Raw genomic sequence first — 24081 nt, forward strand, 5'->3', positions numbered from 1 at the left:
ATCTTCATGTGGTCGGAAACTTGGGATGAAGATCGAGGAACTGGGTACGGGGGAAATGGACTCACAGAAGTACTTGAATTTTCACCAAACAAAACTTCCAATACGGAGTCAAAGGGCCCGAGATTGGTGAACTCACCGCCCACTGCCACCGATATTCCTCTGCAACCTCCGCCCAGTGAGCTTTCGTGATGGGCTAGAGCGGGCAGGAGGTGAGAGTCGGCGAGAATTGCCCGCCGATGTCAGCGGACGGCCGATGCGCGCAAGTGGACGCCCGCCCGCCGAGATGCGATATTGATGCGGGCGGGAGTCAACGGCAGAACGGGGGAGGACCACTGGCTGGAGGCTGGTCTGTCCCCGACGGTGAGTAGAAAGCTGGTGGATAAAAACGTCCAGGTAAATCGCTGTGGAAAAAAACAAATAAAATAAGTTCACTAACCCTTTTTCCATTTTTTTGATTTTTTTTGCAAATGATTTTTATTTTCAGGTCTTCGACCCTCCGTGGGCCCAACTCCATCCTCGCGGCACTTGGACAGCAAGCGCCTTTGCCGCCAAGATTGAGACCTCCCGCCGGCTACCGCCCAGATTTTCGGTGTACGTCCCTCATTTGCCGCCCACCGACTTTCGAGGGAGCTTGGTGGTGAAAACCCCGCGCAAAGAACCCTCAGGGACCTCGGCGGCCATCAGTGGGCCTTTGGGCAGCACTTGGGTGGGCGGGGGCCTTCAATTTCGAGCCCAAAGTCTCTATTGCTGAAGTCACGAGCTGTCACAATCAGGAATTGGGCGTGACAATCTCAAGTTGTTTCTGGGGAACTAATAAATTAGGCGAAGATAATGCTTCCTCTGAGGGCAAAGCCCACCACAGTCATCAAACAAAGGTGGGTTGGCATAGACGGGACTACAAAAAAATCCTGTTACATTTACTGTTGATCAATCAGGATAGCTTCCCTGTGAGGTCAGAGGACACGAGATCGTGGTCAGGCTGGGCGACTGGCTTCAATGTCACATCCCAACTGGTTGTATTCTTGCTTCAAATTCAGGAAAATATCCTCATTATAAGATGGATATGTGGCATGCAGACGATCAGTAGGCCCCAAAACAATTTGCTTTTTGAACGAAGTCATGGATGATCAATGCTCCTTGGTGCAAGCACCCAAAGACTATTTATTAACGGCATCGGTCTTCTGAAATATGAATCCTTGGACTGAGTCACTCTGTGATGAGGGTCCAAATGAAATGGACTTCATAAAAACTTGGAAGTGTAGTAAACAACAATAGTACTAGACTTTAAAAGGACATGGGCAGGCTGGTGGTCACATGGCAGATGAAATTCAACGCAGAAAAGTGCAATGTGATATATTTTGGTCGGAAGAATGAGAGAGACAACACTAATTGGTACAATTTTAAAGGGGGTGCAAGAACAGAGAGAGAGACTTGGGATGTTTGTGCTCAAATCTTCGAAGATGGCAGGAGAGGTTAATGAATCAGTTAATGAAGCGTATGGGATCCTGGGCTTTATAAATAGAGGCATATTATGGACTGGAAATTGGTCTTTTGGCGATAGCAGTATTTTTTGGGGCATTTTTGCGTAAAAATACAAATACCGCTATTTTTAAAAGTGGTAAAATTGGCAACAAAATGCGCCCGACGGTAAAAATCGGCGTTGCACGAGGATTCGTGGTGGAAACCGCAGTCCTCGCTAACTTTAATCCGAGGCCGATCACCGCTAAAAATACAGTCCCTGGGAGGGGGGGGAGACACACAAAATAAATTGCAAAAAACAAAAAATCAAAAATCACAAAACATTTACAAGACCCTTAACTAAATAATCGCTGCAAAAGAATTAAAAAATAGAAACTTTAACTTACCTTTTTTGCCGGTCTTCGTACTCACCGCTGTTTCTGGGGATGCAACGCAGCTTTTTTCTGCGCAGTATATGGGTGCGCCGAACAGCCAATTTAAAGCGATATCGCGTTTTTTGACATTTTACGACGGCGGTCAGCTCTTTAGCAGTATTTCAAAACCACCGGCACATAACTTTGGCCAATTTAGGTGAGCATCTTTTAACGTCAAAAAAAGTGGAATATCACCAAAAAAACGGGTGCAAGGCTGGTCAATTTCTAACCTATAGAGTACAAAAGCCAGGAAGTTACGCTAAACCTATATTAACCATTACTTAGACTCCTGCAGGAGCATTGTGTCCAATCCTGGGCACCGCACTTTACAAAGGATGTGGAGGCTTTGGAGAGGGTACAGAAGAGATTTACGAGAATGGTTCCAGGGATGAGGGATTACAGTGGCGTGGACAGACTGAGAGGCTGGGCGTGTTCTCCTTGGAGCAGAGAGGTTAAGAGGAGATTTGATCGAGGTGTTTAAAATCATGAAGGGTTTAGATAGAGTAAATGAAGAGAAACTGGTTCCAATGGGTGAAGGGTCGATAACCAGAGGGCACGGATTTAAGGTGTTTGGCAAAAGAGCCAAAGGCAACATGAGGAAAAACGTCTTTATGCAAGGAGTGGTTAGGATTTGGAATGCACGGCCTGATAGCGGGGTGGATACAAACTCAATAGCAGCCTTCAAAAGGAAATTGGATAAATACTTGAAAGAGAAAAAATTGCCAGGATATGGGGAAAGAGCGGGGAGTGGGACTGACGGGATTGCTCATCGAAAGAGCCGGTGCAAATTGGATGGGCCAATGGCCCCCTGCTGTGCTGTACGAGTCTATGATTCTAGGCTTAGAGCATGACTTGTGCTACTGTAGAACCCAAGATACTTCTTCAGCAAACCACTGCGGCTGATTCAATCTTTGTTTTTATTCATTCTCAAGATGTGGGTGTCACTGGCAAGGTTGGTATTTATTCTCCATCCCTGGCTGAAAAGACAGTGCTGGTGGGTCACCTTCTTGAGCTACTGCAGGCAGTGATTTGATGAAACTGAGTGTCTCGCTAGGCCACTTCAGAGGGCAGTTAAGAGTCAACCATGTTGGTGTGGGGACTGGGGTCACCTATAGGTCCAGACCGGGTAAGGATGGCAGGTTTCCATCCGTAAAGGACATGACCGAGCCAGTTGGGTTGTCACAACAATCTGACAGCTTCATGGTCACTTTTACTGACAGCAAATTTAGTTTTCTACATTTTAAAAAAACTGAATTCCAATTCAAAAACTACCATGGTGGAATTTAACCTGCTGTTCACTGAGTTATTGAGACAAACTTCTCAATAATTAGTCCATTAACACAACCATTACACGACTGAACCCAACCTGCTACTGGCACAGACAAAGTCATCTTCTGATGATCACTGTCTCCCAATGGAATGGGGCTGTGTGCATTCCCTCCCCCCGCCCCCCCACCGGCCCCCCGTCCAGCCACCCCCGTGCCCCCCCCCGCTCCACCCCCCATGCCCTCCGCCCCCCTCCACCCCCCGACTGCGCCCCCGCCCTCCGCCCCCCCCCCACCCCCACCACCCCACTGCCCCGCCATAGGCGGTGAAGAAAAACCATCTTGTCTGACTGGAAGCCAACCAGAAATGGAGCCTGACATTTATATTGCCCTGGGCAATGAATGGCAAATGAAGTCTCCAATGTTTGATTTCCTGTCATTTTATGAGTTTAAAAAGCTTTGTGAGCGGCTTGTGAATATTAATTCCGTACTCTAAAATAAAATTCAATCGCTGGAAACCAAATATGGGAACATCTGTAGCAAATCTGCTCCGAAGTCTTTGGGAATCAGACCCTCCCTCTTTATAAAGGTATTTTTTGCTTTGAATGGTGATTGAAATTGTGTTTTAATCGTTGATGCCAGTTGCCTCTGCTCCAAACTCCGTACCATCCTCCTCCAGCTGCAGATTGGCAGATTTCCCATCGCTGTATCGCACTTTAACAGCTATCCCTAAATTCACAAGCTTAGCTTAATTCCCAATCTCCTCTACAAGAAAGTGATTAATCTTCCAGCGCCTTCATCTCCAAAATAATTGTTTCTGAGTCAGCAAAGTGAGATTCTGTGCCCGCGTCATTGTCTTGACTCAGATAGAATTCTAAATGCCATGAAATAATTTTGGGGATGAGGAGGCAAGAATTGGTGCCCTCAGGAGGGGAGAGAGATACAAAGCAAAGTGTGTTCAGGAAGAGTTGAGAGAGACGCACAGAGTGGCAGTAGGGAAAGGGATGGGGAAGAGCGGAGGCCCCCTCCATTTTAAAGCCACGAGGCAGAGTACAGACCTGCTGTAACGTTACTGTGACGCCCCTCACCATTGTTCTGTGGAGAGTTTACGGCTGTGGGAGGAAATGGGTCGGAGCTATTTACGTGCCTGTTAGCATGCTCCTAATTAAATTCATCTCCAATTCCCAAACCTGCATCTGAGATCAAAACAAGGGCCAGTAACAAGCTACAGGGAATTAACAATGGGTCTAAGTGGGAGAGTCATAGAGCTCATGGATCCTGCCCAACTTTTAGCTCAATAGTACAGTTAGATCTTCCAGTTAGATCATCTATTTCGACACTCCGACCACTTTTATTTACTGTTACCATATATATTTTAAAAATGAGCACGAGACCCTATAATTATATATGGCCGAAAAAAACACCAACTTCCATAGTGTTTAAAGTACAGGTGTTGGGGGCATGGTCACGGGGTGAAAATCGCTCTTTGCAAAATAGGCGCTAGCCAATCAGCAACCTGCCAAAGTCACGGAAAGGAAAATGTGAATTTCCGATTCACTATCACACACTTTGCACCACCACCAAAAGTTCATTTCCAGCCCTGACCCCCATCCTACCAGTGTCACATACACCGGGAGAGAAGGCTAGGATAAGATGGTGTGGAGCAGCTAAGTGCTCGACCCGTGAGAGAGCTTGAAGATTGCCCAAGCCAAGGCTGGAGGTGGTGGTGCTGGGGGCTGGCCACCGTAACTCTCCCTGGGTAAACTCTGGGCACCTTCCGAGGGAGGAGGAGGGTAAAAAGGGAAGAGAAAGTTGAGGAGACGCCCTCGCTGTGACGGGTTACGGACTATTATAATACATTAGTCAGATAATAGAGGTAAGCAGGCAGTTAGCTAACGTAGTTCGGATATTCCAGTTAAATAATCGATTCAGATAATGAAAGAAAGTAGGAACGGACTTTTAACCCAAAGCTCTTTACAGCCAATGATGTATTTACTTTTGGAGTGTAGTCACTGTTGTAATGTGGGAAATGCGGCATCCAATTTGAGCACAGCAAGCTCCCACAAACAGCAATGTGATAATGACAGGAATGTCTGCTTTAGTGAGGGATAAATATTGGCCAGGACACCGGGGAGAGCTCTCCTGCTCTTCAGTGAAATAGTGCCATGGGATCTTTTACATCCACCTCAGAGAGCAGACGGGGCCTCGGTTTAATGTCTCATCCAAATGACATGACTGTATTCGGGCTCTGTGTTTGCACCAGTACCAGTGTTGCAGAGGCAGCCAGCCCAGGTAATCTCACAGGGAACCGGCTGATCTGGCTGAATGATGCCATCAGGTTAAATTCCAACAGCAATAATTGTCTGTGAGATTGTAGCTCTGTGGGTCCACGAAGGGCCCACAGTGGTACCTACGGGCATTCTCAGTAAGCCCCAGGCCCTGGACCGCACGGTGTCATATCTGACGGCATTTCCAGGGGAGTCCAGGCACGTTCCCAGCTGCCCCTTCCCCCAACTAAAGTCAGGACGATGGGGTGGAGGGAGGTGTGGGGGGGTGAAATAACTGTACCCCTCTGTTGGAATTGATCATGTGACTGCTTCCCTGGGATGGAAGCCCCAGCGGAGTTCAGTTCCACCACAACCTCCGATCTCTCCACTGCTCTGTGCATGACTTCCACGCCAAGGAAGGAGGTGAAGTTCTCAGCAACTATATTTATGCAGAGTGCAACTCTCACAGCCAAGGCCCTGATGTTCACAAGTTCCGCCATGTTGCCTTGCACCATCACTTTTGTCATTTAATCATTGCCCTATCACAGATCTCGCTCCTTTTTGTTCCTTTCCTCCCCCACCCCCTCCCTTTTCAGTCATTGAGTATGTTCAAGACAATCACCAGATTTTTGGATATTAAGGGACTCTAGGGATATGGGGACAGTGCAGGAAAGTGGAGTTGAGGTCAAAGATCAGCCATGATCTCATTGAATGGTGAAGCAGGCTCGAGGGGCCGAATGGCCGACTCCTGCTCCTAATTCTTATGTTCTTATATTTTCCCTGGCTCTATCTTTGCTTAAATGCTGTTACATAACAAATGTAGTTCAAAAATCTGTCTATCTCCACCTTGAATGTATTCAATGACCCAGCCTCCACAGCTCTCTGGGGCAGAGAATTCCAAAGATTCACGATCCTCTGAGAGAAGAAATTCCTCCTCAACGCCGTCTTAACTGGCTAACCCGTTATTCTGAAACTATAACCCCTAGTTCTAAATTCCCCCATGAGGGGAAACATCCTCTCAGTATCTACCCTGTCGAGCCCCCTCAGAATCTTATATGTTTCAATAAGATCACCTCTCATTCTTCTAAACTCCAATGAGCACAGGCCCAACCTGCACAACCTTTCCTCATAAGACAACCCCTTCATCTCAGGAATCAACCTCGTGAACCTTCTCTGAACAGCCTCTAATGCAAGTACATCCTTCCTTAAATACGGAGACCAAAACTGTACGCAGTACTCCAGGTGTGGCCTCACCAATACCCTGTACAGTTGCAGCAAGACTTCCCTGCTTTTGCCTTCCTGATTACTTGCTGTACCTGCATACTAACTTTTTGTATTTCATGTACGAGGACACCCAGATCACTCTGTACTACAGCATTCTGTAGTCTTTCCATTTAAATAATATTCTGCTTTTCTATTCTTCCTACCAAAGTGGATAACCTCGCATTTCAAACATTATACTCCAGCTAATATATTACCCCCAACACCGTGAGCTTTTATCTTGTGTAGTAACCTTTTATGTGGCACTTTTTGAACGTCGTTTGGAAATCCAAATACACGACATCTACTGGTTCCCCTTGATCCACCCTGCTCATTACATCCTCAAAGAACTCTAATAAATTTGTCAAACACAATTTCCCTTTCATAAAACTATGCTGACTCTGCTTGACTGTCCTGCTACTGCTTCCTTAATAACAGACTCCAGCATTTTCCCAATGACAGATGTTAGGCTAACTGGCCTATAGTTTCCTGCTTTCTGTCTCCTTTCTTTCGTTACATTTGCGTTTTTCCAATCTGTTGCTCTCTAACATCTTCCAGTTCTGGCGGAAGGTCATCGCCCTGAAACATTAACTCTGTTTCCCTCTCCACAGAAGCTGCCTGACCCGTTAAGCACGTCTATCAATTTCTGCTTTTATTTCTTTATATTGCTGCTGCCACTGGCATCAAGACCGAGTCACACTGCGAAACTGTGGGTACATTTTTTATACCACAGTCACGTCGGGCATTTTAATATCCTCAGTCCCATCAATCAGACTAGGCAAGGACGGAATTGCTCCATCAGCACTAAATAATTACAAATAAAACCACCTTGTTGGGCTTTTTTCCCCCAAGAATACATTTGCCACAGAACACAAAAGGTAATTAATATTTTACGGTGCTAAAAGTTTCTTGTTTCCAGCTTTTACAATGCACTCGTTTAATTTTTAAGCTGTTTGGAGAAATTAGTTTGATGTTTCGTCCCATTGACAGATGTGAGAGCCTTTGTTTTTTATATAGAGACCGACGCAGAATCAGAGCATGCCAATTCATTCCCAACCCATGGAGTAAATGATCGTGGACTGTGACTACTGCTGGGAACGCACTGAGGCTCAATCAACATCTAATGTGGGGAAACAAATAGGGCAGCATTTGGGTTCGGGACTCTTTGTGAGAACGGACAGTGCCTCATGGGTCTCGCCCGAAAGGCTAAGCAATCTCCCTATTCGTCCTCAGACAACGAGGCCTGTAGTGCAGGCCGCAGCCAAGGTTAATGGGAGAAGATGAGGTGCATCTGGACCTTGGTGACACTGGCCTGCCGGCTATTTCCAGCATTTTTTTTTGGCCATAATTTCACACATTGTCAGCATTTGCCATTTTAATATCGATGTCTGAGAGAGCATCAGTCTTGGTCTGATTGAGCGCTTGGTCAGTATGCTCCGCAAAGAGCTAACGTGAATGACAGCGGGGATTCTAAATCCATGGACAACATTTCTTTCACTGAATGGAGGCAAGGTTCCTCTGAGGCTCTTACATCGACAGATTAGGAAGTTAAATTTAGACTCACTGCGATAGCTTGGAGCCTCTCCTGTTGAAACAGAGTCTCGGACATCCTGAGGAGGAAAAGCAAGGAGAGAAAAATACACAGTGAGACAAAAAAAACAGTGAGAGCTTTCCTGCTGAAAGACAGAAAGAGATGTTGAAGGAATCCATCAGAAATCGTAAAACGGGCAGAAGATTTGCGAACCTGTTCTGCTCCAGCCTCATGATGCCTGCTCGCAGGAGGTTCAGCTGCAAAGTGCAGTCTAACTGAGCACCAATACTTCAAGATATTATTCAGCTAATGTCTCACATTACCATAATGCCCCGAGTAGAAGCAGAGTCTCAAATATAAGCAGCTAGCTCTGATCTGGGATAAATACCATGCTACTCAAACGCCACAGAAATCACAGCAACAAGACTTAGGCTGCAGAATACTTGTACGTACAAATAGACATAGGCTCATGGAATCATACAGCACAGAAGGCCACATTTCCTGCCCGTGCCTCTTTAAAAGAACTGTCCCATTCAGCCCACTCCCTGATTTCTCCCCTATCCCTGAAAATCTTTCCTTTTCAAATATTTATCCAATTCCCTTTTGAAAGTTACGACTGAATCTGCTTCCACTGCCCTTTCTGATGGTCATCACAATTCTCTGTGTAAAAGAATTCTCCTCATCTCTCCTCGATTGTTATGCCAAATTTTTCAATCTGTGTCCCCTGGTTACCGACCCACCTATCAGTGAAAACAGTTTTTCCTTATTTACTCAATAAAATATAAATATAATATAAATATAACATTCAGTGGTCTGATTTTTATAAGGTGGTATGATTTTAATTTGTTATTAGCAATCAAAAACCATGCCTTGTAAATGTGTTGTTGGTCACACCGAATCACAGAAGCCAGTTTAGTCACTGAAGGGGCATCCTTGGACAGATCGAATTCACAGAGAACTGCCCTCTCATCTCCCCATACGTGGAATTACACAGAATGTACAGCACAGAAACAGGCCATTCGGCCCATCGGGTCCGTGCCGGTGTTTATGCTCCACACGAGCCTCCTCCCACCTCTCTTCATCTCACCCTATTTGCATTTCCCTCTCTGCCTTTCTCCCTCATGTGCTCATCTAGCCCCCCCTTAAATGCAGCCAGGCTTGTCGCCTCAGCGATCGAAAGTCCACCCTGTCAACGTGTTGTGTGTAGCGAGGTTTGCATTGCAATCAGGAGCTGGAACCTGGCTGACTCTTGGCCCATCTCCCCCTCCCCGCTCCACCCAGCCCACAATGTGCTGAGATCAACCAATCCAACCCAACCTGGGATGGATGGTGGGATCCTCGTAGTCTGACACACATCTCGTATTGTCTCAAGCCATTGCGGTTCACTGCAGGCTTGCAATTATAAGTAATAATAATTTGCCATCATTTTCCTTCAATAATTTTTCCTTCAGTCACCGTGAACTCCCCGTGTCAAACCTTATCGTGTAGCCATGGGATGTGGCTCTGCAGTTATGAAAGGACAGTTCTGGCAACATCACGTTTCCATGACGATAGAGGTCTCAGGGAGACTCTCCCACTAAATAGCCCACGACACCAAGGGGACGATTCCTCCCAACAGAAAACTGAAGAGAACTCCTTTCCCTCCATAATTAACAACATTCACAACAAACTACATGACTTTGCAATGGGCGACTTCTGAGAAGGATTATGCCAGTGGATTTTACGCTACGGAGATTGGGAGTTACACTTCTGTTTTGCATAAGTCACCAGGACCGGATGGAATGCATCCTGGGACGCTGAGGGAAGTAAAGGTGGAAATTGCGGAGGTACTGGCCATAATCTTCCAATCCTCCTTAGAAACAAGGACGGTGCCGAAGGACTGGAGAATTGCAAATGTTACACCCTTGTTCAAAAAAGGATGTAAGGATAATCCCAGCAACTACAGGCCAGTCAGTTTAACCTTGGTAGTGTGGATGCTTTGAGAAACGATAATCAGAGACAAAATTTACAGTCACTTGGACAAGTGTGGATTCATTAAGGTAGCCAACATGGATTTGTTAAAGGCAAATAGTGTTTAACTAACTTGATAGAGTTTTTTGATAAGGTAACAGAGAGGGTTAATGAGGGCAATGTGGTTGAAGTGGTGTACTTGGATTTCCAAAAGGTGCTTGATAAAGTGCCACATAACAGGCTTGCAGCAAAGTGGAAGCCCATGGAATAAAAGGGACAATGGCAGCATGGATACGGAATTGTCTCAGTGACAGGAAACAGAGAGTAGTGGTGAACGGTTGTTTTTTGGACTGGAGGAAGGTATACAGTGGTGTTCCCCAGGGGTGGATACTAGGACCTCTGCTTTTCTTGATATATATTAATGACTTGGACTTGGGTGTATAGGGCACAATTTCACAATTTGCAGATGATACAAAACTTGGAAGTATAGTGAACAGTGAAGAGGATAGTGAAAGACTTCAAGAGGTCACAGACAGGCTGGTGGAATGGGCGGACACGTGGCAGGTGAAATTTAACGCAGAAAAGTGCAAAGTGATACATTTTAGTAGGAAGAATGAGGAGAGGCAATATAAACTGAAGGGTACAATCCTAAAGGGGTGCATGAACAGAGGGACCTGGGGGTATATGGGCACAAATCGCTGAAGGTGGCAGGGTAGGTGGAGAAAGCAGTTAAAAAACTTACAGGATCATGGGCTTCATAAATAGAGGCATAGAGTACAAAAGCGTGGAAATTATGATGAACCTGTATAAAACTCTGGTTGGGCCTCAATTGGAGTATTGTGTCCAATTCTGGGCACCGCACTTTAGGAAGGATGTGAAGGCCTTAGAGAGGGTGCACAAAAGATTTACGAGAATGGTTCCAGGGATGAGGGACTTCAGTGACGTGGATAGACTGGAGAAGCTGGGGTTGTTCTCCTTGGAGCAGAGAATATTGCGAGGAGATTTGATCGAGGTGTTCAAAATAATGAGGGATCTAGACAGAATAGATAGAAAGAAACCGTTCCTATTGGCAGAAGGCTCGAGAACCAGAGGACACAGATTTAAGGCGATTGGCAGAAGGTACAAAGGCAACATGAGGAAAAACCTTTTTACGCAGTGAGTGGTTAGGATCTGGAATGCACGGCCTGAGAAGGTGGTGGAGGCAGACTCAATCATGACTTTCAAAATGGAATTGGATAAATATCTGAAGGGAAAAGATTAGCAGGGCTTCAAGGAAAGGGCGGGGTGGGGGCGCGGGGGGTGGGGGGGCGGGGGGAGGCTGGCGGAGTGGGACTAGCTAAAGCGCTCTTACAGAGAGCTAGCATGGGCTCGGTGGGCCGAATGGCCTTCTTGCATGCTGTAACCATTCTATGATTCTGTGATTAAAGGAGCAGTTTTAAAGGAGATGTGGTATAAGGCAGTGTAAAGTGGTCTTTGTCGGTACATTTCTACCTGTTTTCTTAGCAGAGACCTCCCTACACCACACATCCCTCCCTGAGCTAGAGGTCTATCCCTAGGGCTGTACCAATGTTGCTCTACAGCCTCCCATTGAGAGTTGTACAGGAGTAGTCTGGCCCTCTGATTTGCCTCCTTGACATCTGTAATATATTTGCTTCATGGGTTCTTTGCTTAAGAAATCATAGCAACACATTGCTATTAAGAACTAGTTGGTTTATTAGCAAAGGTTTAACAATCACACGACACATTACCAGTTCATCCACCAGGCTCACAACCACCTGTCCCATCGTGGATCCCCTGAACCCAACTGGCTGGGGTTTTATTGAAGCTGGGGTCACATGATTGGCTAAGCCACTCCCAACTCAATAGCTCTACAACTATTTCAGTAAAACATAAAATCAAGTGCCCCCTTTGGGCAAGGACACTAGAACCCACAAATTTCGAATTAAACTTTTACGAAACTAAAATCAAATTAAAATTTGGTTGTCGGGGGTGATGATGCACTTCAGTCCCTCCGGCGCCCAACTCTCGCAGAAGGCAACGAGCGTACCGGTGGACACCGCGTGCTCCATCTCCAGGGACACCCTGGCTCGGATGTAACCGTGGAAGAGAGGCAGGCAGTCGGGCTGAACGACCCCCTCGACCACCCGCTGCCTGGACCGGCTGATGGCCCCCTTGGCCGTGCCCAGGAGCAGTCCAACGAGGAGGCCTTCCGACCTGCCCGCTCCCCTCTGCACAGGGTGCCCAAAGATCAGGAGTGTGGGACTGAAGTGCAACCAGAATTTGAGGAGCAGTCCCTTCAAATATTAGAATAGGGGCTGCAACCTCACACATACAACATAGATGTGGAACACGGACTCTCCCAGACCGCAGAAATTGCAGGCGGCCTGGGAGCCCGTGAACTGACTTAAAGACTTATTGCACGGGACTGCTCCATGCACCACCCTCCAGGCCAAGTCCCCAATGAATAAAGGGAGGACTCCCGCATTGAGAGCACTCCATCGGGGACCCCCGCCTCCTCTGGATAGCAAGATGGTACGCCATGGCATGTCCAGACGGCAGATGAGGATGGCAAAGCGGAAAGTGTGCAAGAGCAGCCCGGACAGGAATCCCCTCTGCGCAGTCAACAGCTCTACAAATCTGTGAGCATACTCACAGATGCATAGAATGCAACATCCCAATGCAACAGTTGAGGTTAGGTGAATCATTCTATGGGGGGATTGTGGGGTACAAACCCATGATCAGGGTGTGCTCTGCTCCATTTGGATTGCCACTGTTGTTTCCCCTGGAGGGCAGGGTTGAAGGCTGTTCGAAGCAGTCAGTTGGGTTGTTGTGGGGTGGGACCTGAGCTTGTCGATCAGATGCTACTTTCTCCCACTGCTGGTTGCTCATACACATGGCCTGATTTAATGGCGGTTTTAATAGGAGGTGTGTTTGAGAGCTGGTCACCTGGCTGGGTAATGGTTTACTGGACTTTGTGATTAGGAGTTATCAAATTATTTAAATGCTACTGAAGTACTTTGCTTAATGGGGCCAATCTGATAAAGGGGAGTTGTGACCTGGGAAAGGGGTCACTTTGCTGTGAGGTATTTCAACTAGCAACTCCAATACGAGGAAGGGTTTTACACACACTCTGTAAGGGACTGCAGTGTGTAGCAGAATATTGATGCAATCTTGTGTTTCAAACATTTCTCTAATGTACCAGTTCTCCATTAGCCATTTGTAGAATATTAATGTCATAAATTATGCATGTTTGTCAAGGCTACCAGATAGCAGCTTTAAAATGGCAAATCAAATTCCGCACTGACAAGGCTCGGTCTCCGGAGAGTTTCCTACCACTGAGCTAACTTGCTTCGGTTTTCTGTCCTGGCAAAACCGATGTCCCCTCACGACTTCACCTCCGAGGCTGGAGTGTGGAAACCTACAGAGAGTGACTTACTCAGAGGCCTCCCAGCTAAGCCACAGGATGGAATGCAACCTTCCTCTCCAACGGCTAGAATCTCCATCAAGGGATCTGTGGAATTCCAGTGGAGTGGACAAGGGAGGCATCAGGAGCCCCTTGGCCCTTCTCCTCACAGGTACAGTTCTGGATGGAAGAGCCTGAGAAGGTAAGCCTTAGTGTGGGCTCCATAGCCTGGGGAGTAGAGCTGGACATACTGAGCTTAGTTCCTAGCTGGAGCCTCGTGGAGGAATCGGAGCCTTTTTTCACCATTTCCATACCAGAGCCTACAAAAAGTGATAGGCCAGAGGAATGAGATTAAGAAAGACTTGCATTTATATAGCGCCTTTCACGACGACCGGGCCTCTCAAAGCACCTTACAGCCAATGAAGTACTTTTGTAGTGTAGTCACTGTTGTAATGTGGGAAGCGCAGCAGCCAATTTGTGCACAGCAAGCTCCCACACATAGCAATGTGATAATGACCAGATCATCTGTGTTTTTTGTCATGTTGATTGAGGGATAAATATTGGCCCCAGGACACCGGGGATAACTCCACTGCTCTTCTTTGAAATAGTGCCATGGGATCTTTTACATCCACCTGAGGGGGCAGACGGGGCCTCGGTTTAACGCCTCATCCAGAGGTAAGGGTAAGAATGAGAAAAAAGAAAGCACTGCATTTGTCCAGCGCCTTTCCCTGCATCAGGACAGCGCAACTGCGATACAGCCAATCATGTGCAGTCACTGTTGTAATGTGGAAAACGCGGCAGCCAACCTGCGCACAGCAAGCTCCCACAAACAGCAATGAGATAAATAACTGGATCATGTGTTTCTAGGTGTTGGTTTGAAGGATGGCTATTGGCCAGGACACCGGGGAGAACTCTCCTGCTCTTTGAATAGTGCCATGGGATCTTTTACATCCAGCCGAGAGGGCAGGCGGAGCCTCGGTTTAACATCTCATCCGAATGATGGCCCCTCCGACAGTGCCGCGCTCCCTCAACACTGTCCCTCCGACAGTGCGGTGCTCTCTCAGTACTGCCCCTCCGACAGTGCAGTGCTCCCTCAGTACTGACCCTCCGACAGTGCAGTGCTCCCTCAGTACTGCCCCTTCGACAGTGCAGCGCTCCCTCAGTACTGCCCCTCCGAAAGTGCGCGCTCCCTCAGTACTGCCCCTCCAACAGTGCGGTGCTCTCTCAGTACTGCTCCTTCAACAGTGCAGTGCTCCCTCAGTACTGACCCTCCGACAGTGCAGCGCTCCCTCAGCACTGCCCCTCCGACAGTGTGGCAGTCCCTCAGTACTGCCTCTCCGACAGTGCGGCACTCCCTAAGTATTGTCCCTCCGACAGTGCGGCTCTCCCTCAGCACTGCCCCTCCGACAGTGCCGCGCTCCCTCAGTACTGCCCCTCCGACAATGCGGCACTCCCTCAGCACTGCGTACTGTTGACATTTAACTTTGTTGTTGTTGTTGAAAGGGATCTGCAATGTCAAACAGGCTTAGAGCTCAAGGAAATACAGTAATTTCCCCTCTGGTTAAGGTCACTACTTTACCTTGACATCAATCACGTGAATATTAATGTTCTTGAGTGATGAGTGCAAGCACAAAGGGTCAATCAGTGACTGGAGCCAATGGGGGAGTTGCGCTGATGGGGATTGTACATGACTGTGGAACAATGCAGATCCATTTTACCTTCTCCCCTGAGTTCCAGCAGGAGACTAGCTAGCAAAGGTCACATAGCTAACTGAGGAAACATTCCTGTAAACGGCCTCAAGGTTATTTTCTGGTCAAAACAGTTTAGATGCCTCTATTAGTCACACTTAGGGGCTCTGTTTGTATTGAAAAATAAGACTGTTTGACATCAAACATCTAACACTGGGGGAGCTGCTAACGTTGATCTGTGGCACTGATTTCAGCCAGCAGCGTCACAAGTTCATTTAAAGAAAGCATTCCTCTTGGAAACCACTGCTTAATGCTTTGGAGAGAAAAAGAAAATAACTTGCATTTAATAAAGCAACTTATGAAGAACTGCACTGACAATGAACTGCTTTGAAGTGCGGTCGCTGTTGTGGTGTAGGGGAACATAGAAACATAGAAAATAGGTGCAGGAGTAGGCCATTCGGCCCTTCGAGCCTGCACCGCCATTCAATAAGATCATGGCTGATCATTCACCTCAGTACCCCTCTCCTGCTTTCTCTCCATACCCTTTGGTCCCTTTAGCCGTAAGGGCCATATCTAACTCTCTCTTGAATATATCCAACAAACTGGCATCAACAACTCTCTGTGGTAGAGAATTCCACAGGTTAACAACTCTTTGAGTGAAGAAGTTTCTCCTCATCTCAGTCCTAAATGGCCTACCCCTTATCCTTAGACTGTGTCCCCTGGTTCTGGACTTCTCCAACATCAGGAACATTCTTCCTGCATCTAACATGTCCAGTCCCATCAGAAATGTATATGTTTCTATGAGATCCCCTCCCATCCTTCTAAACTCCAGTGAATACAAGTCCAGTCGATCCAGTCTCTCCTCATATGTCAGTCCTGCCATCCCGGGAATCAGTCTGGTGAATAGGAATAGTGCAATCAAGCAGACGCAACATGGATTCATGAAGGGGAAATCATGTTGAACTAATTTACTGGAATTTTTTGAGGATATAACGATACCCTGTACAGTTGCAGCAGGACTTCCCTGCTTTGTACTCCATCCCTCTCGCAATGAAGGCCAACATTCCATTCGCCTTCCTGATTACATGCTGCACCTGCAAACTAACTTTTTGGATTCTGAAATTCTGGCTGCACTTCAGTCCCACTCTCCTGATCTTTGGGCACCCTGTGCGGAGGGGAGCGGGTAGGTCCGAAGGCCTCCTCGTAGGACTGCTCCTGGGCACGGCCAAGGGTGCCATCAGCCGGTCCAGGCAGCGGGCGGTCGAGGGGGTCGTTCAACCTGACTGCCTGCCTCTCTTCCGCTCTTATATCCGGTCCAGGGTGTCCTTGGAGATGGAGCACGCGGTGTCCACCGGTACGCTCGCGGCCTTCCGCGAGAGGTGGGCACCGGAGGGACTGGAGTGCATCATCACGCCCGGCAACCAAATTTTAATTTGATTTTACGTTTTAAAGTTTAATTTGTTTTAATTGCCGGTGCTTTTAGTGTCCCCCTCCCCTTTTATAGGGGGCACTTGGAAAAATGTGATTTTAGCGCCCAAAAAAAACCACAAAAAAAAACCCACAAAAAAAAGAAAAGAAAAAAAGGGCCTTGTAAATGTCTGCTGTGTCATCCAGGGCGGGTGGCACGGTTTAATGTTTTATGTTTTGCAGGTAGACACTAAAAGAGTTTCATGCACAAGGACCCCCAGGTCCCTCTGACTGTAGCATGTTGTAATTTCTCCCCATTCAAATAATATTCCCTTTCACTGGTTTTTTTCCCAAGGTGGATGACCTCACATTTTCCGACATTGAATTCCATCTGCCAAACCTTAGCCCATTCGCTTAACCTATCTATTGTACAGGGTATTGGTGAGGCCGCACCTGGAGTACTGCGTGCAGTTTTGGTCACCTTACTTAAGGAAGGATATACTAGCTTTGGAGGGGGTACAGAGACGATTCACTGGGCTGATTCCGGAAATGAGGGGGTTACCTTATGATGATAGATTGAGTAGACTGGGTCTTTACTCGTTGGAGTTCCGAAGGATGAGGGGTGATCTTATAGAAACATTTAAAATAATGAAAGGGATAGACAAGATAGAGGCAGAGAGGTTGTTTCCACTGGTCGGGGAGACTAGAACTAGGGGGCACAGCCTCAAAATACAGGGGAGCCAATTTAAAACCGAGTTGAGAAGGAATTTCTTCTCCCAGAGGGTTGTGAATCTGTGGAATTCTCTGCCCAAGGAAGCAGTTGAGGCTAGCTCATTGAATGTATTCAAATCACAGATATATAGATTTTTAACCAATAAGGGAATTAAGGGTTATGGGGAGCGGGCGGGTAAGTGGAGCTGAGTCCACGGCCAGATCAGCCATGATCTTGTTGAATGGCTGAGCAGGCTCGAGGGGTTAGATGGCCTACTCCTGTTCCTAATTCTTATGTTCTTATGTTCTTATGTTCGCTGAACCCCCTCAATAGCAAGAATGTCCTTCCTCAGATAAGGAGAGCAAAACTGAACACAATATTCCAGGTGAGGCCTCACCAAGGCCCTGTACAACTCCAGTAAGACTTCCCTGCCCCGATACTCAAATTCCCTAGCTATGAAGGCCAACATGCCATTTGCCTTCTTCACCGCCTGCCATTCCTGCAGGCCAACTTTCAATGACTGATGTACCATGATACCCAGGTCTTGTTGCACCTCCCCTTTTGCTAATCTGCCACCATTCAGATAATATTCTGCCTCCGTGTTTTTGCCACCAAAGTGGATAACCTCACATTTATCCACATTATACTGCATCTGCCATGCATTTTCCCATTCACCTAACCTGTCCAAGTCACCCTGCAGCCTCTTAGCATCCTCCTCACAGCTCACACCGCCACCCAGCTTAGTGTCATCTGCAAACTTGGAGATATTACACTCAATTCCTTCATCTAAATCATTAATGTATATTGTAAATAGCTGGGGTCTGAGCACTGAGCCCTGCGGCACCCCACTAGTCACTGCCTGCCAATCTGAAAAGGACCCGTTTATCCTGACTCTCTGCTTCCTGTCTGCCAACTAGTTCTCTATCCACGCCAGTACATTACCCCCAATACCATGCACTTCAATTTTGCACACCAATCTCTTGTGTGGGACCTTGTCAAAAGCCTTTTGAAAGTTGAAATACATCACATCCACTGGTTCTCCCTTGTCCACTTTACTCGTTACATCCTCAAAAAATTCTAGAAGATTTGTCAAGCATGATTTCCCTTTCATAAATCCATGCTGACTTGGACCAATCCTGTCACTGCTTTCCAAATGCGCTGCTATTTCATCTTTAATAATTGATTCCAACATTTTCCCCACTACTGATGTCAGGCTAACCAGTCTATAATTACCCGTTTTGCTCTGTCATGTATCTTACATTATTATATATAACTTTATCCTAACATGCTATACATGACTGCAATAAGATATGACCTGTAACCACCAGCATACCTTACCACCAGGGGTACATTGCAAGAGACAGGTATATAAGGACAGGTCTCAGGCAAGTGCAGCATTCCAGAGCTGTGAAATAAAGGTGCAGGTCCAGAGTGACCTTGACTTCACTATATGCCTCGTGTGAATCTGTACTGAGGGGACAGGACTTTACAGTGGCGACGAGTTACGGGATTACAGAATCCACAGAATGGCAAACAACGGATCAGATGAAAAGTACAATGCGGGAGACAATTGGGAGGACTTTATAGAAAGGCTCCAGCAAAGCTTTGTAACCAAAGACTGGTTAGGTGATGATAAGGCAGACAAGAGAAGAGCCCATCTCTTGACCAGCTGTGGTTTGAAAACATACGCTTTAATGAAGGATCTGTTGGCACCCGAGAAACCAGCAAGCAAGTCGTTTGAAGAATTGAGCACACTGGTAAGAGACCACCTGAAGCCAGCGAGCAGCCTACACATGGCCAGACATAGGTTCTACAACTACAGACGCTGTGTGGGCCAGAACATACCTGACTTCGTGGCGGAACTTCGGAGGTTGGCTAGTTTATGTGAGTTCTCCGATGAACTGAGGAGAGAAATGCTGAGAGACTTCTTCATTGAAGGAATAGGCCACGCAGACATATTCCGAAAGCTCATAGAGACCAAGAACCTGACCTTAGAGGCAGCAGCACTGGTTGCACAGACATTCTTGGTAAGAAGAAACGAGGTTGATTTACAATGCAGGTACGACAACTAACGAAATATCGGAACAAGAAGTTCACAGCACTAAATAAGCTGCTACCCCCACACACAGACAAAACCGGGACAACAGGCTCTCGACAGCAGGCAGAAGCCATCAAGGGCCACAGGAACGGCCGTTCACACCTCATCAACCCACAATGCGAGCAATCAACTACAAACTGAGAGAAGCTCAAGAGAGATCAGCCAGACGCAGCTCATTCTTTGGGAACACTTTGAACAATGGAACAGGTCTGTGCTGGAGGTGTGGGGGTGGGCACTCGGCAAGGGAATGTCGATTTCAGCAGGCTGTTTGCAGAAATTGTGAATATACAGGGCATTTGGCCCACATGTGGAAAAAAACGGCAGCTCGGCTGGTATACGAATCGGATGGGTCGGAAAGCGGACCAGAAGATGGTGGGGACAGTACCCGGGACACCGATGTACAGGGGTCAACACGATCAATGGCCGCTGCTCCAACAACAGGACACCTCCTATAATGATGAGGGTCCTACTCAACGGGATATCTGTCAACATGGAGCTGGATACGGGAGCAAGTCAATCTCTCATGGGCGCTCAACAATTTGAACAACTGTGGCCGCATAAAAGAGACAGACCAAAACTCACAAAGGTCGACACCAAACTAAGGACCGATACCAAAGAAATCATACCAGTCCTCGGCAACGCCATGCTCTCTGTCACACACAAAGGGACAGTGAACCGACTTCCCCTGTGAATTGTCCCCGGAGACCCCCCAGCACTGCTGGGGAGAAGCTGGCTGGCAAAACTAAACTGGAAATGGGATGATGTCCATGCCATGTCATTAGAGGAACAGACCTCCTGGTCAACAGTTATAAAGCGATTTGAACATCTCTTTCAGCCAGGTGTGGGCACTTTCAAAGGGGCCAAAAGATTGAACACGACTTCTGTGGGAAGGCATTATATCACCTGTGGAATTTAGCGACTGGGCAAGTCCCATCATCCCAGTCATGAAGCCTGATGGATCCGTACGAATCTGTGGGGACTACAAATCTACCATAAACAGAGTCTCCCTACAGGAACAGTACCCGCTGCCCAGAGCGGAGGACTTATTTGCCACATTGGCTGGAGGTAAACTTTTCTCAAAATTAGACCTCACATCTGCGTATATGACGCAAGAATTGACCGAGGAATCCAAGCTACTCACCACCATCAACACACATCGAGGCCTTTTCATGTACAATCAATGCCCATTCGGCATCAGGTCGGCAGCTGCCATATTCCAGCACAACATGGAGAGTCTGCTCAAGTCCATCCCGGGGACGGTTGTATTTCAAGATGACATACTCATCACGGGCAGGGACACCGACTCCCATCTCTGTAATTTGGAGGAATTACTAAAGCGGTTGGATCGGGTAGGCCTACGAGTCAAGAAATCCAAGTGTCTGTTTCTCGCACCCGAGGTTGAATTTTTGGGCAGAAGGATTGCCGCTGATGGAATCCGCCCATCAGAGTCCAAAACAGAAGCAATTCGCCTGGCACCCAGGCCCCGGAACGTCTCAGAACTGCGTGCCTTTCTCGGGCTACTCAATTACTTTGGGAACTTTATGCAGAACATAAGCACGCTGCTGGAGCCTCTCCACGTGCTACTCAGGAAGGGGTGCGATTGGTTTTGGGGAGACGCCCAGGAACGCGCCTTCAATAAGGCATGCAACCTTCTGTGTTCCAACAGTGTTTTGACTTTCTTTGACCCAGGTAAAAAGTTAGTTCTCACATGTGATGCGTCAGCGTATGGGGTCGGGTGCGTTTTGCAACATGTCAATAGTGCGGGCAAATTACAACCCATAGCTTATGCCTCCAGGTCACTTTCGGGGGCGGAGCACGGGTACAGAATGGTAGAGAAGGAGGCGCTCGCGTGCGTGTATGGTGTCAAAAAGATGTACCAATACCTTTTCGGGGCCAAGTTTGCGTTAGAAACCGACCACAAGCCCCTCACGTCCCTCCTATCCGAGAGCAAGGCTGCCCCTGGTGACCATTGAAGGGTCTGACGAACAGGACTGTGAGGTAGTCATGGCAATCAATGCCTTTGAGTCCACAGGTTCGCCCATGACGGCTCGCCAAATCAGAGCCTGGACGGCCAGCGACCCCACGTTATCCTTTGTAAAAAGATGTGTCCTAACTGGTGACTGGGCAGAGGTTCGCGATGTCTGCCCCGAGGAATTAAAACCCTTTCACAGGCGCATGCATGAGCTATCACTACAAGCAGACTGCCTGATGTGGGGCAGCCGAGTAGTCATGCCTCTGCGAGGCAGAGAGGCATTTGTCCAGGAGCTCCACCGCGAACACCCGGGGATCGTTCTCATGAAGGCCATAGCCAGATCCCACGTCTGGTGGCCTGGTATTGACGCGGACTTGGAGCTCTGCGTCCGAAGGTGCACCATTTGTGCCCAACTCAGCAATGCCCCCAGGGAGGCTCCACTGAGCCCCTGGCCCGGGCCTACCAAACCGTGGTCGCGGGTGCACGTAGACTATGCGGGCCCATTCATGGGCAAAATGTTCCTCGTAGTTGTAGATGCATTTTCAAAGTGGATCGAATGCACCATTTTAAACTCGAGCACAACCTCCACCACTGTGGAGAGCCTCGCAACCATGTTTGCAACGCACGGAATCCCTGACATATTGGTCAGTGACAATGGTCCGTGCTTCACCAGCGCAGAATTCTAAGACTTTATAATTGACCACGGCATAAATCACGTCAAGACGGTACCATTCAAGCCAGCCTCCAACGGCCAGGCGGAGAGAGCAGTGCAAATCATTAAACAAAGCATGCTTAAAATCCAAGGTCCCACGCTGCAGGGTCGCCTGTCATGACTGCTGCTGGCATACAGATCTCGTCCGCACTCACTGACTGGGATCCCCCCTGCGCAACTGCTGATGAAAAGGACTTTAAAAACAAGGCTCTCATTAATCCTCCCAGACATGCACGAAATCGTTGAGGCAAAGCGCCGTAGCTGACTGAGTACCATGACAGAAGTTCGAGGGGGAGATGGAATGAGATAGGGGACAAAGTGTTTGTAGTAAACTATGGCAGGGGTCCCAAATGGCTTGCAGGGACAGTAACGGGCAAGGAAGGAAACAGGCTACTGGTAGTACAAATGGACAATGGCAAAACCTGCCGGAGGCATGTAGACCAAGTCAAAAGCAGATTTACCAACAACACTGCGGAACCAGAGGCAGACTACAATGTGGAATTCGCACCACACCTGGTGGACAGACAGAGGGAACAACCTGAGGAAAGAGCAGTCCCAACAGACAGCCCAGGCGAGTCAACAACAATCACACCAATCGAAACAGACAGCCCAGGCGAGATACCAGCAACCACACCCAAAGAAAAACAGACACATGCTATACATGACTGTAATAAGATATTACCTGTAACCACCAGCATACCTTACCACCAGGGGTGCACTTGCAAGAGACAGGTATACAAGGACAGGTCTCAGGCAAGTGCAGCATTCCAGAGCTGTGAAATAAAGGTGCAGGTCCAGAGTGACCTTGACTTCACTACATGTGTCGTGTGAATCTGCACTGAGGGGACAGGACTTTACAGTCTCTCCCTCCTTTTTTAAAAAGTGGTGTTACATTAGCTACCCTCCAGTCCATAGTAACTGATCCAGACTATTGAAATATGATCACCAATGCATCCACTATTTCCAGGGCTACTTCCTTAAGTACTCTGGGATGCAGACTATCAGGCCCTGGGATTTATTGGCCTTCAATCCCATCAATTTCCCTAACACAATTTACCGACTAATAAGGATTTCCTTCAGTTTCTCCTTCTCACTCGACCCTCGGTCACCTAGTATTTCCGGAAGGTTATTTGTGTCTTCCTTCGTGAAGACAGAACCAAAGTATTTGTTCAACTGATCTGCCGGTTCTTTGTTCCCCATTATAAATTCACCTGATTCTGACCTGGAAGAGACCGCAAGGAAATGGCAGTCGTGCGCGCACCAGGAACCCACAGCTGGAGTACTGCGTACAGTTCTGGTCTCCTTATTTAAAGAAGGATATACTTGCATTGCAGGCTGTTCAGAGAAGATTCATGAGGTTGATTCCTGAGATGAGGGGGTTGTCTTATGAGGAAAGGTTGAGCAGGTTGGGCCTGTACTCTTTGGAGTTTAGAAGAATGAGAGATGATCGTATTGAAACTTAAAATCCTCTGAGCGGGCTTGACAGGGTAGATGCAGAGAGGATATTTCCCCTCATGGGGGAATCTAGAACTGGGGGACATAGCCTCAGAGTAAGGAAACGGAAATGAGGAGGAATTTCTTCTCTCAGAGGGTCGTGAATCTTTGGAATTCTCTGCCCCAGAGAGCTGTGGAGGCTGGGACATTGAATATATTTAAGGCGGAGATAGACAGATTTTTGAGTGATAAGGGATTAAAGGGTTATGGGGAGCAGGCAGGGAAGTGGAGTTGAGTCCATGATCAGATCAGCCATGATCTTATTGAATGGTGGAGCAGGTTTGAGGGGCCAATGGCCTGCTCCCGCTACTATTTCTTATGTTCTTATTTGTCCAAATGCGAGTTGACACATTCTTGTCAACAATGGGATTTACAGTTATTAGAATATCACTAGGGGGATTGTGTGGATAGGTGGGCATGCTGGCCTGAA

General features: G+C 47.5%; 1 protein-coding gene across 3 annotated transcripts in view; it reads right to left on the reverse strand.

The window, feature by feature from the left end:
- The window catches only part of LOC139228760 (paralemmin-1-like), a 490867-nt gene that overhangs the window by 368831 nt on the left and 97955 nt on the right, over positions 1-24081 (reverse strand). For 2 of the 3 annotated variants that reach the window (XM_070860087.1, XM_070860088.1), the window contains exon 2: positions 8249-8294. In XM_070860087.1, the coding sequence (XP_070716188.1) occupies positions 8249-8294 (46 nt within the window). Of the gene's footprint in view, positions 1-8248; positions 8295-8428; positions 8454-24081 lie in introns of those variants that run through there. The other variant, XM_070860086.1, reaches the window with a different exon arrangement.

Source organism: Pristiophorus japonicus, chromosome 18 (assembly GCF_044704955.1).
Source record: "Pristiophorus japonicus isolate sPriJap1 chromosome 18, sPriJap1.hap1, whole genome shotgun sequence".
Classification (NCBI taxonomy): Eukaryota; Metazoa; Chordata; class Chondrichthyes; family Pristiophoridae; genus Pristiophorus; species Pristiophorus japonicus.